This window comes from Pelodiscus sinensis, chromosome 1 (genome assembly GCF_049634645.1).
Source record: "Pelodiscus sinensis isolate JC-2024 chromosome 1, ASM4963464v1, whole genome shotgun sequence".
NCBI classification, from domain to species: Eukaryota; Metazoa; Chordata; order Testudines; family Trionychidae; genus Pelodiscus; species Pelodiscus sinensis.
The window spans coordinates 83,273,626-83,288,265 of NC_134711.1; the positions used below are offsets into that span (position 1 = coordinate 83,273,626).

A 14,640-nucleotide genomic window follows, 5' to 3' on the forward strand; every position below is an offset into this window, starting at 1 on the left:
CCGTGGGCAGGAAAGCTCATGATACCAGCTACATGTGTTGTTAGTCTAGAAAGTGCTACCAGACTGGTTGGTTTTGATGTTTCTCCTGTACAGACTAACTGGGCTACCCCCCTGAAGCTTTTAATTGCAAGAATGAGACAGGAAAGGGGTTTCCAGAAATGCAAACTGGTGGCATCATTGCCCACGTGTCTTTCTGCCCCAGCCCTCTCCGCTTGCCCGTTCAGGCCGGCGGGTGCCAGCGCCTCAGCAGTTCGCGCCGGATGGAAAGTCAAAGACACACCCCGCCCCACCCCCACACGCCTGGCTCCCGGTGCTTCAACGGGAGGGGGAGAGAGTGTAAAGACGTGCGCATGCGTGAGCGAAGACGCGGGTTGTGTTTTCGAGGGCGTCCCCGTGGTGACGTCAGTCCGCGGGGCTTTTCCGCCAATCGAATCGCAGCTTGTTGCGCGGCTGCCCCGCCCCCTCCGCGGGGAAGGACAAAGTCATTGAGCAGGGGCACTAGTCGGCCTCTCTGAGCCGAGCTGCCGGGGAAGCAGCGGATCTCGGAGCGGGCGGAGTCGCTGCCGCCATTTTAGAGGGTGAGTGTCACTGGGCCGGGCTGGGCCGGCGCGCGCTTTGCCCGGAGCGCGCGGGCCCGAGCCCCTGGGGCCGGCTCGCGGCGGGGCAGCGGCCTGTGCCCTGGGCCCCGCGCGGCGCTTGCGAACTCCCGGCCCGTGTCCGCCTCTCTCCCCAGGCCGCCATGTTCTCGTCCGTCGCGCCGCTCGCCCGCCTCAACCCCTTCCACGCGCCCCATCTGCAGCTGCTCCAGGACGGCGCGAGGAAGCGCCCGGACGCGGCCAAGCCGGCCCCCAGCACCAGGAGGAGCCTGGCGGCCGCCGCTGTCTCGGAAGGTAAATGGAGCCGCCGGGAGCTGGCGGGGAGGCCGCTGCTGCCGTCCCGCATCCCTCTGTCCTGGGGCTTGGGCGGGTTCTGCCCGCCGGCGCTGGGGGAGAGGGTCCTGCCCTGCGCGTTGGCCCGGGAGGAGCCGCCTGGAGCGGGCCTCTGTGGTGCTGCTTAGAGGGCAAGGAAGGGCATGGGGCGGGGAAGACGCGCCTCGTCTTAGCCGGCTGCTTCCCGGCTTGTGTCAGGACCTGGGACCCAATCGCTCCGCCCCGGGCAGCTCACGGTCACCCTAGCGCGACTTGCCCGCGGCGAGGAGCTGGCAGGCGCCTTTGGGCCCTGCTCTTCCGCGGTAAACTTGGTGCGGCCAGGCCGCCGCAGGATGGTTCACAGCCACGCACGGGAAAGCTGGCAGAGACTAAAGAGATGCCAGTCACTTATTCCTCCCTCTGGGTATCTGCCTGGCCCATGGCACCATAAGCTGGCCCCATCGCCCTTGTCTTAAAGCAAGGGCATGTTATCTGAATGGAGCAAATCCCACGTGGCTCATACCAGGACTTTTAAAGGACAGAGGAAGAGCTTGCTGAGAGAACTAATGGAGGAAATAGATCTGGCATGTATTGGAAATCCTGACTGGCTTAGATTTTTTTCCCCCTGTAATTTGAACTCTGAGGGCTCTACACATTCTGTTTAATGCTTAAAACTAATGGGATGGCAATTGGAAATCTAGGCATTGTAATAAATTAAAGCACCAATTTTCTACCTGAATAGTCTAGCCAAATATTCAGAGTCTGTCATCCTTATTTTAAATGGCTTTTTTCTCAGTAAAATTATATAAAGGCATCTTCCTAGATGTAAAATACTGTCAAACTCAGCAGTGTATCAAATGAAAATGTTATCCTGTTATGACTGATCTTGTCTGTTTAATTTCCAGTTAATTAAAAATACTAGTACTCTTTCTTTGGTAGAGCTTTGTAAAGAAGAATGAGGCTTTTATCAGTATACCCATATAGCAGTGAGGTGATTTGCCCAAGGACACCCAGCAAGCTAGTGGCTGAGCTGGAAATCGAACCCAGGTATCCTGGTACCTTGTCACTGTTCTAGCTGCTTAGCCTTCCATTCAGAATGTAGACGATCCCAATACTGGGCTTCAGTATATCAAATAAATGTGAAGCTAAGACATCTCTTCTTAAAGAACAGATGATCTTGTACTTGGGAGAGGTTCTCAGCCTTTCTTTGCAGCTCCTGACTTGCTATAAAGACTCCACAGCCCATCTGTCCACAATAACTGGTTTTCTTCATATAAAAGGTAGGGTTGTAGTTAAGGGATCAAGCAGGACAGTGGCCCGGGGCCCCAAACTGCAGGGGGTTACTGTGAAGATAAGTTTCTCAGGCTTCTTAAATCTCATACTTTCTGCACCCGGTCCTAGTGAGTCTAATGCTAGTCCTGCTTGGTGTCCCACCTGAAATCAGCTTATGGTTCTGCAGGGGTTCCTGGACCTTTGGTTGAGAACCCCTTCATAATTTTCTTCTTATTTGCACATACTAAAGTGGTGCTAAAGATACTAAGGATGCCATGCACAGAGGGATAAATATAGGCTCTTCCGTGATGAATTATTGAACACTTCACATACTGATTTTCCAAAATATGTAATTGAGCTGCTTAAGTTACAGTGGCTTTCCCAGTGCTGCACCCAGTGAGAGACTGGGAACAGAATTCATTAGTCTTGATGCTAGTAAAGGGTACCTAGCATAAGAACATTCTTCTGTTGAGACTTAAGGGTAAGAGATGTGACTTTTTTGTAAAATACGCCATATATCAGTACACATGTTTACTGGTTTGCCAGTTCTGTCCTGTTCTCATTTCAGAGAGGCTTTATTTGGTTCCTGAGGAAATTACTATTGTAACTGATTTTATTCTAACCAAAACTGTATGTTATCCCCAAAATATTGTACCCACCTATTCTTGTGGGAGTGATATAGGTCACAGTGCATTCTTTCTGGAAAGTGTTTTTTAAAACCTACACAGAATAAAGCAAATAACTTCAAATACAAGAGAACTATATAGAGGCCAGTTGGTACCATCTCTGGATCTTGTCTTATATTTCTTTAGATTAAACTAAACACTTCATTGTACAGTAACAAAGTTGAAAATATTTAAAGGGTATTCGACTAGTGCCTTCATGTGAAGGAAACATCTAAGAAGTAAGACTCAAAGTGTAACTTTTGGATCTAACTCTATCCCTTTTGGAATAATGGGAATCCTCAAGTAATAGATCTGAACATGCGTTCCCTTTCAGATTGAAAAGGCAAGGACACTAGATAACTGAGGTTTTAAAACCTCAGTTATTTCAAGTAATTTTAGGAACTTAATGGGATACATAAATTTAGAATTACAAATGGACACTCTTTAGAAATAAACTGAAAATGGTATTGATTTAAATTTAAAGCCAGACAACTTTGATTTTAAACATCCTAGTTTTGCATATGTACTATTGATTTTTTTCTAAGGAGGTAATTTTCATTGGCTTGTGTAAGTATATTACAATATATTAAACTTGATACTTGCTAACCAGGAGAACCGGATACAAACTTGCACAGTTGTGGAGTTTAACATAATGTTTACTCACTGTCTTATTTTCTAATATAAAAAAGTAAACATTGGTGAATAATTCACTTCATGAGAATTTAACTTTTCTCAATCTACTTTCGGATGGAAGTTGGGTTGATGTACAAACATTAAAGTGCTGAATGACACGAGCTGTTTTCCAGGATAGTTTAAGGAAAATTAATTAAAACCACCTTGCATTTAGGGATGTAAAGATTTAATCAGTCACAGGGTAAGCATTGTTTTGCTGGCTTGCTTACTGGGGTAACTAGTTAACTGGCACCCATCTAGGCTGGGGCAGCCCCCTACCTGAGGAGCAGCATCTTAGTTAAACATGTAGTTTAACCAGTTAACATTTAAAATGGGGTTTTACATTCCTACTTGTGATTTAAAACCTCTTGAAACAAAAATTAACTGCAGTTTTGAATTTTTTTTCTGTTCAGTGTCCTTCAAGGTTTTTTTAGAATGTTTTCTTCTTCCAGTCCAGTCTTTTCTGTTTCAATTCCAAATATTTGTCTGAACTAACATACTGATATGCACAGTGTAAATAAAAGCAAAACGTTTGTTCTCTTATTTAACAAAAACAAAACCATAAACATTGATGGAACCTGGAATTGACATCTATTATATGTAATATAAAATGTGTATGTAATAAACATTCTTTAATTCATGAGAATTTGAGGAATCACTGATGCAATATTTAGCTGTAATAGATTATAGTTAATATAGACCTTAATATGCACTGCCAGAATTTCAAATTTAATTGTAAATAGTTTATTTCAATAAACTCCTTTAAATTTTGACTATCCACCCTGTAAACTGAGTGTCCCTTAAAATTCTGAATTTGGGCCCATAAGTATTTCCTGTCAGGCATTCCTGATAAATACCTAAATAACTGAAGCTATTTACAAGGTGGCATTTCATCAGTTATGTACTGTCACATTATACATGACATTATATATTAAAAGCCAGGCAGGCTGAAAACTTGCACATCTATTAAAATAAATCTGTTATGCTACTAACTTAATATTCCATGCCACTTTAAATATAGAAATTGCTTCAGGTTGGCTTTAAGTACACTAGACAAAACATTCTGATCCTTAAATTAAGGGCATTGTAAAACTTGAATCTAAATGTTCAGATTTTGCCATGTAGTGCTGCTATATGAAAACAGGCATGCTAAATACTGTGATCCCTTCAACAAAGGTAAGGAGTAAATGTTGGTGCAGCTGCTGGGAGGTAGTGAGTGCTGGTGTTTCTACAGTGTATTTGCTGGATTCTGCTTTGAGGAACATCTTGCACTGTCCTGTCTAGAAGAAGGTCTAAAACTGAAGCCCTCCATTTTGGAAGGAAGGAGCTCTCACTGTGGGTATGTCTACACTACATGGCTCTGTCAACGGAACCATGTAGATTACCTTTGTAGACATAGGAAAATGAAGCAGAGATTTAAATAATCGCTGCTTCATTTAAATTAAAATGGATGCCGATCAGCTGTTTGTCAGCACAGCGCTGTAGTGTGGATGCTCCGCGGTCGACATCAAAGGCATTTGTCGCCGTAACTGTTGATGGAGCCATGTAGTGTAGACATACCCTAAGTCTTCCAAAGACCTTGCTTTTGTTTATACAGGCAGTCCCCGGGTTACATGGATCCGACTTACATCAGATCCCTACTTACAAATGGGGTGAGGCAACCCTGCACTAGCTACTTCCCCCCCCAGCAGACCAGGGAGACGCGAAGCTAGCGTGCCCCTCTCCTCCCCCCCCCCCCCCCGCCCCCAGCAGACCACGGAGACGTGGAGCGGCTTTTCTCAGTAGACACCTCAGCTTGAGAATAAAGGACTGAGGGAAGTGAGGTGTGGGAGAATAAAACTGAGCTCTGGAGAAATGTTTGGCTAGAGTTTCCCCTACAATATGTACCAGTTCCGACTTACATACAAATTCAACTTAAGAACAAACCTACAGTCCCTATCTTGTACGTAACCCAGGGACTGCCTGTATTCTGAAACAGCAGAGTGAAACATTGTCCTTTCACTGCTACTTTCTGGATTCTTAATTGCAGCTGAGAAACTAAATATGTGATCATCATACTAGGCCAGTTTAAACACAATTTATGATGGTTTACTAAGTGTTAAATCAGCTTAACATGGTAAAAACCATGTGTAAATCAGATGGACTTTGGACAAGAGAGCAGCAATTCAACAGGTTAAACAATCAACCTGAAAAAAACTTAAGTCTAATGAGGAAGGATTTGTCCACACAAATGAGTTGTGTTAAACTAGTGCAACTTCCTGCATGGGTTCTTACATATGTTAAATCGTGCTTCAGTAAGGACACTTGCATAAGCTGTACTAATAAAACTCATCTGCTCTAACAACTTGGTCTACATCTTTTTTTTGGTGGATCATGCTAGAGTCCTAACTGTTTCATTACTTACTTTTCAAATGAGTTTTTTAATCTTAAATTTTTATTGGCACCTTAATAAAACTGACTAAAGTTAGAGGTGCTCTACTAGATCAAACTTAAATAGTTGGCTCAACATTTCATTAAAAGGGCATGCTCCCTCATTGAAAGCTTTGACAAATGAGAACGTATATGGACACTTTAAAGTTGGCAGGCTTGCAAGTAGACCAAGTTGCTCTCTTTGGTCCAAAAATTAGGAGTGAAATAAGCCAGTGGCATAGTATTTGAGCAGTTTGTCAGCCAACTAATCTCATGGAGACGTAGAAATCATTAAAGGCACTCACTTCCAATCTTACATGCTTAAGGTTTTATTGGAAATGGTTTTTGAACATGCAACACTAACTATTTTATTCATAGGCTTATACAGTTAAGTGTACAAACTTAACTTTCTTCTTTCTGATTAAACAGAGGAATATAGCTGTGCATATGGCTCAGGCAGATTCTTTCTCCTTTGTGGCCTTGGTGGGATTATTAGCTGTGGCACAACACATACAGCATTGGTTCCGCTAGACCTGGTTAAATGCAGAATTCAGGTTTGTTTTGCATGCTGAATGTGGTAAAACTCAAAGCATGGTTATGAAGTGTGATACATGTCTGCTAACAGAAGCTGGAGCAGTAAGTTACTCATCGAGCAAGATATTCTCCAGCAGTGCATGAGGTTTAAGTAAAAGCATGGTGTCTTTATTTTTTGCTGCAGAAGAAAACAGTTGTGAATATGGCTCGCTCAAGTTTTATGCTCTCTGTGGCTTTGGTGGGGTCCTAAGTTGTGGCCTGACGCACACTGCAGTCGTACCTCTGGATTTAGTGAAATGTCGTATCCAGGTTTGTATCTGAATGAAACAAACTCCAAAGCTTTAACTGAATCTGTTTTTATATTTATGCCAGAGGCTATATGTAATGAGCTTTTAATGGGTATAGTGTAATACCTTATCACTAGTGCAGAGTAGAAAGTAGAAATAAGCAAGATATTGGATTAAGCACACTATTCTGTTGGGTTAAGTACATCCATTTGGTTCATAAATAGAACTTCCCCTCCATGTGATGGAGATAAATTATAGTGACTTTGCCATGTGTTACTCAAAAGCATAATTCAAAAGCTTGCCACCAATTATCTTAAGTATTTGTAACCAAAGATTAGTGAAATGTGTGGGAGGGACATCAAATAGTATACCTGTTTTTTGCCTATTGCTCAGGCAGATTATTTCTCCTTTGTGGCCTTGGTGGGATTGCTAGTTGTGGAAGTAGGGAGGTAATTTATCTGAATGCATGATGTTCATATCTAAGGCTAAATGAAAATTAGTACAGGCAGTCCCCGGGTTACATGGATCCGACTTACATCGGATCCCTACTTTACAAACGGGGTGAGGCAACCCCGCACTAGCTGCTTCCCCCCAGCAGACCAGGGAGACGCGAAGCTAGCGCCCCCCCCCCCCCCCCCCCCCCCAGCAGACCAGGGAGATGCAGAACGGCTTTTTTCAGCAGACACCTCAGCTTGAGAATAAAGGACTGAGGGAAGTGAGGTGTGGGAGAATAAAACTGAGCTCTGGAGAAATGTTTGGCTAGAGTTTCCCCTACAATATGTACCAGTTCCGACTTTACATACAAATTCAACTTAAGAACAAACCTACAGTCCCTATCTTGTACATAATCCGGGGACTGCCTGTACAGAAGATTTTTGTGCATGGATTCTGGATTGAATTTAGCTTGAGCCTTTTATGAGCAAATGGCTTTCAACTGCTATGCACTTTCTAATGCTTGTTTTAAAATTTACTAAACCTTGGAATTAGTCTTATTTGCCCAGAGCAAATTAATACTTGGCTGATTAGCTATCTGTGACTGCAGAAAATGCTAGTCAATTAACGCAAGCAAATTTGAAGAAACTGAATGCCCATTCCATTTGAATGTATAAATTACTGCCACTGTACTTTCATTGGTTAATAGGATAACTAGGTGGCTGCTTGGCCAAAGGCTCATGTTCCAACAACAAGCAGTTCACCGGCTTTCATGTTGTACTGTGAGTGAACAGTATTTCTAGAGCTGGCAAACATCTATGGTGATAAAAATTCTGAGTCTGAGGGATGGAAGTGAACATTATGCCAGTGCAACATTGCTTAAAAGGGCAGCCTTGATGTTTTTTGTTTAGAATTGCATGCCATTCTGAAATCTAAGCCTCCTTTAAGTCTGGAAGTTGTGATCCATTATGAAAGACAGTGAACCTAATTAGCATTCAGTCAAATGTGTGAGATGAAGGTATCATAAGCGCTTGTATGTGGTTTGTGTTGAAACCACTAGAGCCAGGGAAATATTAATGTTTTACCAAATCTGCAATTTTTAAAAAATTTTCTCTGTAAAATCAACTGTCCTCTCTAAATAGAGGAATATTCATATACACTAAGTGTTGCAGGTTACTGAGCACATCTGAAACATTGTACTCTGAATCAGCCTCTACAGAAGAGGCTCTTAGACACCAGAGCCTGGATTTTAAAGTAATAAACATGGTACACCTTCTTAGTCATCCCTGCCACTTCTTCTGGCTTTGTGTATGGCATTTTCTTTTGTATTGCTCTGAGGTTGTATAGAGATGTTAATGCCAAGTGTTAGATTTTGTTTACTTTATGCATTTAATGATCTCATGAGGTAGAAGTAGTGTTCAATCGATTTATGTTTTATAGTACAAAATTTACATATTCTGCCATGTATATCCTTTTCTTTCTTTCTTGAAGGAATAAGACTGAGGGTTGTTGAGACCCTTAAGTCTGGTTAGATGGGCAACAGGTTAAGATTTCTTAATCTGCACTAAGATTTTAATAGGTAATTTTTTACTTTCAAAACCACAAATTGTAAAATACTACTCTACTAAGCTTTATGGCCCAGTTTACACTCATTTTATACTAGCATTGCCATGCACCGGTAACTGATGCTACTATTCTGGCAAAATCAATAAACGTGGTCTATCTGAAACTGCTTATTCTAGTTCAGAGCACTAGAATGATACATCAGTAGCACTCTTATGCCAGTATAAATGTGACCGCATTTGAAGAGTTGTGTAGTCCAAGGGCCACGTACTTTGAAACTAGATAAGGGGAATGAATAGTAAAAAGCACCTGAAGACTAATTCAAGGTTGACGTGAGAAATTGTTGCATTTCAGCTGACAGCAGCAAGCACAGTAATTGAGACTAGATACAATAAAACTCCATTGGTCCGGCATCCAATGCTCCGGCACTCCTGATGGTCCGGCACTGCTCTGTGCCCGGCTTCCCCGATTCAGCCGCTGCTGAAACTGACCAGCAGCTGAATCAGGGAAGCTGGGGACAGAGCAGCTGGGGTGCTGCTGGGTTCGTCCCGTAGTGCTGCCCCTTGGGGCCACGGGACCAACTCAGCAGCACCCCAGCTGCTCTGCCGTAGGCGTCCGATTCAGCCGCTGGTCAGTTTCAGCAGCGGCTGAATCAGGGACACCTGGGGCAGAGCCGGACTATCGGAAGGGGGGGGTTATGAGGGGTTTCGGGTGGCATCCCCCCACTCCAGACCCTTCATAGCCCCCCCTTCTGATAGTCCAGCATATCTGGTAATCTGGCACCGCCTGGGTCCTAAAGGTGCTGGATTATCAGAAGTTTACTGTAATGACCATTAAGATTATAAGTAAAGGTACTATATGGGTAATTCAGTGGAGAAATAGGTGCCATGAAAAGAAGGTAAACTTATTGCTGAGAGAGGTATATGCAGGTAAGCTACTAACAATATTATATAAGGCTAACTTTACTCTTTTTTTTTTAAGGTGGACCCACAAAAGTACAAAAGCATCTTCAATGGATTCTCAGTTACAGTTAAAGAAGATGGCTTTCGAGGTTTGGCTAAGGGATGGGCTCCAACCTTTTTTGGATATTCTATGCAAGGACTCTGCAAATTTGGTTTCTATGAAGTGTTCAAAGTCCTTTATGGCAACCTTCTAGGAGAGGTAAGCTTTAAATTGTCTACTGCCTCTATTTTGAATGGCAGCTTGTATGTTGCATGCTTGTGTGACTGACTTACTATACAATGGAAATACTAAATTTAGTTTGAAAATACTAAAATCTTTGGTTCCGTTTGCATTTCAGGAGAATTCATATTTGTGGCGTACATCACTATACTTGGCTGCCTCTGCGAGTGCAGAGTTTTTTGCTGATATTGCTCTGGCTCCAATGGAAGCTGCAAAGGTTCGCATTCAGACACAGCCTGGATATGCTAACACTTTGAGACAAGCTGCTCCAAAAATGTTTGCAGAAGAAGGTGTATGGGCGTAAGTCTGTCTTTATTTTCATGTAGAGAAAAAGTGAAACAAAGTATCAACTTATTAGTGAAGGAAAACTTATTTTGGGTATAGCATTAAGTAAAATCTTTGCTTTCTACACTGTGCTCATTGTACATAAGTAGTAATGGGAAGAATGGGTATCAACATTGATCAGGAAGTCATTGCATTACTAAAACGCAGGCTGCCAAGTCAGCAAGCTAATCTAGTTAACATGCTCCTTAGATCCATCTTTGTGGATATCTGTTGGACTGAGTTCTGCTTGTTAACATTCTTTCTGGTAGTTCCAGTCAGCTGATATTCAGCAACTTCTTGTTGTACAGTCAAAGATGCTTGAGTCATTGGCATGTGAGAGTAGTATACCTGCACATTTGCCTTGTGTTCTGATATCATTGGCTGTAGATCTACATGTCATTTCTCACTATCAGGACTTGGCTGGTATGCAGACATGAGTATCATTAACTTACCATTTTGTAGTCACTTCCATGTTGTAATGCTATCGCCTTAACTTCTGCTTGTCTTTGTGACAGGAACTTGAGAGTCTGGGCAATTGTTTAAATTGGTCTCCTGGTAGATGGCAGAAGCTTTACTTCGCTTATTTTTACAGTTAGGAGACAGATGTGGGGGAAACCTGTAGCCTGCAGGCCAGAGGCTTGTCTTGATCTAGCCCAGTGGTTCCCAGCCTTTTCCAAATGGGGACCTATTTTGCAGGAAGACTTGGTGACCCAAGGCAATTCAAAGAGGGGGCAGAGCAGCCGGGGGAGACGCTTGGTGACCCTTTTTGAAATGTAATGGCAACCCATATTTGGGTCCTGACCCATAGGTTGCAAAACCCGATAGCCCATGAGACTCCACACTATCGGGAAGGAGATCCCCCAAACCTCACAGGCCACATCAAGACAAGCTGTGGGCTCTGCCATGCAGGGGGAGGAAGTGGCTCTGTTCACTGCTGTCCTCCCCACACCCTCTCCATGAGCCCTGGCTGGGGAAACACCCCATCACTCCCATTGGCCATGATTCTGGGCCAATGGGAGTGGCAGGGGGAAAATGCTTACTGGTGCAGAGCCACTAACAGAGGAGCCATCACCAGAGCTGCACTGGGTAGGTGCCCTAATTTCCTGTCCCCCTCCACCCTGTCTTCTGACAGACCTCACTCCAGCACCAAACCCCTCTTTTTAAGCTCAACCTCAGAGCTTAGGGTGCCCCACAACCTACTTAACCTTGGATCCACACATGAGTTAGCCTCAGCACCCCCCTCCTGTGGGGCTAGAATGTAAGAGGAGTGAGGTGAATGCTGTTTTCTTTTTTAATTCCCTCGCTTCTCAGTCATGTCTTAAGGTTTTCTCCTCACTTAGGTATGGAGGGGGGTTTGCTTTGTGTGGTCCCCCAACCCAAAAGAAGTTCCCCTGCCCCTGTGGTTGGGACAATTTATACAGGCCATAGAGATAGTAAATTGTAACTGCTTCTGTGCTGTTCAGCTTTTTTCGGTAAGATAACATTTGCTACAATTCTTACTGTCTTCTATTTTAAGGTTTTACAAAGGTGTTGTTCCTTTATGGATGAGACAGATTCCATACACAATGATGAAATTTGCCTGCTTTGAGCGTACAGTTGAAGCTCTTTACAAGTATGTGGTTCCCAAGCCCCGGAGTGAATGTTCGAAGCCAGAACAACTGGTTGTCACATTTATAGCTGGCTATATAGGTAAGAGCCTTCGTATGTTCATGCTTTTCAGACACTTCTGGAAGAATCTTTTTTTAAAACAAAACACTAGGACTACAGTAATTCCACAAACCATAACTAGAAATGTGTGGTACTCTTTAACAAATGTATTAGTCTTTAGGATATTGGGGCATAAGCTTTTGTGAGACTACTCACCACCTCAGATGAACAGAATAGGGATACAGAGATGGGAGTGTAATATCAGTGCTAATTAAATCCGAATGGAAGTAGGGACTTTGCTGGCTAACCTCATTAAGAGGTACCAGAAAACAATTACAAGAACTCTGACATTAAAAGAATGAGTAGCTAATGGCACGATGTTGTTGAAAAATGGTTTTGGATTGTATTGACTCAACTGAATTATGGAAGGCCATGAATGTGATTTGCTCCTTATATAAAGAGCAATTTATAAGTTCCTTTGGCTCCTAAGCAAGGAGAGGTGAAATAACACAGGTGTCTGCTGTTAGAGACAGCAGTGGACTAATGGAAGTTCCTTTGACTGTACTGTAGCAACACTAAAGAATATTGAACTGATAAATTTCTTTCAGCTGGTGTCTTCTGTGCCATTGTTTCTCATCCTGCTGATTCTGTGGTGTCTGTGCTAAACAAGGAGAAAGGCAGTTCTGCTTCACAGGTTCTAGTGAGGCTTGGATTCAAAGGTAAGAACTTTAAAACTCCTGTCTGTCGATATAAAATAACTTCTCCCAGTTGCTAATGCTTACGCTTTACTCAACAGGAGTATGGAAGGGGCTCTTCGCTCGTATTATTATGATTGGTACGCTGACTGCACTACAGTGGTTCATCTATGATTCTGTCAAGGTTTATTTCAGACTTCCTCGTCCACCTCCACCTGAAATGCCTGAATCCCTAAAGAAGAAGCTTGGTTTAACTGAATAGACAAATCATGGACTGACCTTTCTGGCTGACCAGCATTAACAAGAAACTTTGCTCTTTAAACTTTTATATTTGACCATGTAGGAGACTAAAATTCTGCATCTGATACAATTATTGGTTGTGCCCTTATCAAGTAAGGGTTCAAAAAAATCTGTCATACATCTTTAAATAAATGAGAACTAGAGTGATTAGTGTGTCATTTGGTATCAAACATTGTTACAGGGCTGCAAAGGTGGCAAACTTGAATTTTGCTTTCTAGGAATCTGGGCACTACTGCCCAATTCCAGGTGACTGCCCTTACAATTCATAGTAATCTGAAGGAAGACCCCATAGTTGAAGCAACAGCCAAGGAAACAGCTGCCAAGGAACTGCAGTACAGGGGGCACTTTGTGGCAACAGAGGTAGCATCAGCTTCTTACCTAGTAAGTCTCTTGCACTTCTATCAACCCAGATACCAATCAGGTCAACAAGCCACCATAAAGCTTTTGATACACAGACTGCCACCTCGAGTAAAGAGCATTTTGTCTCCTTACATCCCACCAGCTACAAATTCATGGGGAAGGATATGAAGGGTATCTTGATCATAGGCCAGTGTCCTCCTTTGCTGTTACTGCTTCCTCAAACTATTAAAGATGTTTCTGTCACCCATAGTAGCATCCTCTGACCCACCACTGCAACTCAGATCCCAGCTTGCTGTGCAGGAGAGAGCCCCTTGGAACTGGGAGGGTTCTCCCCTCCACATTTCTATACTGTCTCCCCATTTTGTTGCTGCCGTAGGAATGGCAACCAGTTTTGATCGTGCATATGCTGATTTAGATGTAAGAACTGCTTTCATTTTATGTAAATCAGACTATGCTGTACCTGTCAAATACATGCTGCTTTCCACTAGCTCAGTATTGCAATTGCTAGGTGTCTGCTTAAATAATGTTTCTAGTATTTATTTGGAAGCATGTACTGTTATTCTTAAACAGTCTGGTTAAAAACAAGATGGAAGTTGTAATTCATTTTACCTTTCAATATAAAGAGAATGATGCAGTGCATAATGATGACAATAAACATCTAGCTTGGTTTTTGTAGTGAATAATTACCTCCTTAAATTTAGCATTTTTGGTTGTATGATAACATTCTTTCAAAACTTCCGCAGAAAAGATGGTAGTGGCCTAGTTGAAGTCTTCAGCTCAGAACTATCCTGTTCTGCTATCTTTCCCATTGTAGATAGCAGTTGTCATAGGTCAAGTCGACATGTAATGTTTGCCAATACTATAAAAATCGATCAGGGATTGGGAACACATACACTGTTCATTTAGCATTGTAACAAATAAGGTTAAAGCCACATATACATATTCAATGCCCTTAATGAGCAGGGTACAATGATAAGCACAGGAAAGCTTTAAATCACTTTGTTCATCAGAGTGAAATACATGGTCACTTTCTTCACTAAGACACATCATAATGCCTTATTTTGTGACCTTACATACGTTACAAAGGCTGCATAGGATGTTTGATATCAGACTGCAATAATGCATTTTGGAGTGCAAGAATAGACTTACAGGTATATGAAAACACTCAGGTGTATATTGCCATCTTATAGTATTCTATCAGCATTCTGGGGGATAAAAGTAAGGTCACTGTTGTATTCATTTTTAAAGCTTAATTTATTTTCCTGTGGCCTGTAGGAGGAACTATTTTTTTCTGACAATCTGAATTTTTTTTTAGTTAAGCTTGCTTCCGGCAGCATTCCTCTGTCTGTTCTTGGGCATAGCTTGTTACTTTTGCATACTCTTGTATGTC

The 14,640-nt window shown here is 42.6% G+C and overlaps 1 protein-coding gene and 1 non-coding gene across 3 annotated transcripts; both read left to right on the forward strand.

Moving 5' to 3' along the window:
• The first annotated feature begins 418 nt into the window (after positions 1-418).
• On the forward strand, positions 419-13,918 carry SLC25A3 (solute carrier family 25 member 3). Of its 2 annotated transcripts, none has more exons than XM_075934092.1 (8): positions 419-578; positions 734-890; positions 6,356-6,480; positions 9,724-9,903; positions 10,043-10,224; positions 11,765-11,937; positions 12,504-12,614; positions 12,692-13,918. In XM_075934092.1, exons 2-8 carry the CDS (start codon positions 740-742, stop codon positions 12,850-12,852), a joined length of 1,083 nt encoding a protein of 360 aa, XP_075790207.1. In that variant the 5' UTR covers positions 419-578; positions 734-739; the 3' UTR covers positions 12,853-13,918. The 2 variants fall into 2 exon arrangements, with proteins under 2 accessions (XP_075790207.1, XP_075790197.1); XM_075934082.1 differs by lacking the exon at positions 6,356-6,480 and adding an exon at positions 6,645-6,769.
• On the forward strand, positions 10,445-10,684 carry LOC112545013 (small nucleolar RNA SNORA53). The gene has a single exon (XR_003088398.2). It is a non-coding gene; the product is annotated as a small nucleolar RNA SNORA53 (small nucleolar RNA).
• Positions 13,919-14,640: the final 722 nt, after the last annotated feature.

Bases quoted from the DNA above. Each gene is read 5' to 3' on its own strand.
- SLC25A3 (XM_075934092.1), top strand. From the start codon at position 740: ATGTTCTCGTCCGTCGCGCCGCTCGCCCGCCTCAACCCCTTCCACGCG. The intron at 891-6,355 runs GTAAATGGAGCC...CTGATTAAACAG, and splicing joins GGCCGCCGCTGTCTCGGAAG to AGGAATATAGCTGTGCATAT. The intron at 12,615-12,691 runs GTAAGAACTTTA...TTTACTCAACAG, and splicing joins AGTGAGGCTTGGATTCAAAG to GAGTATGGAAGGGGCTCTTC.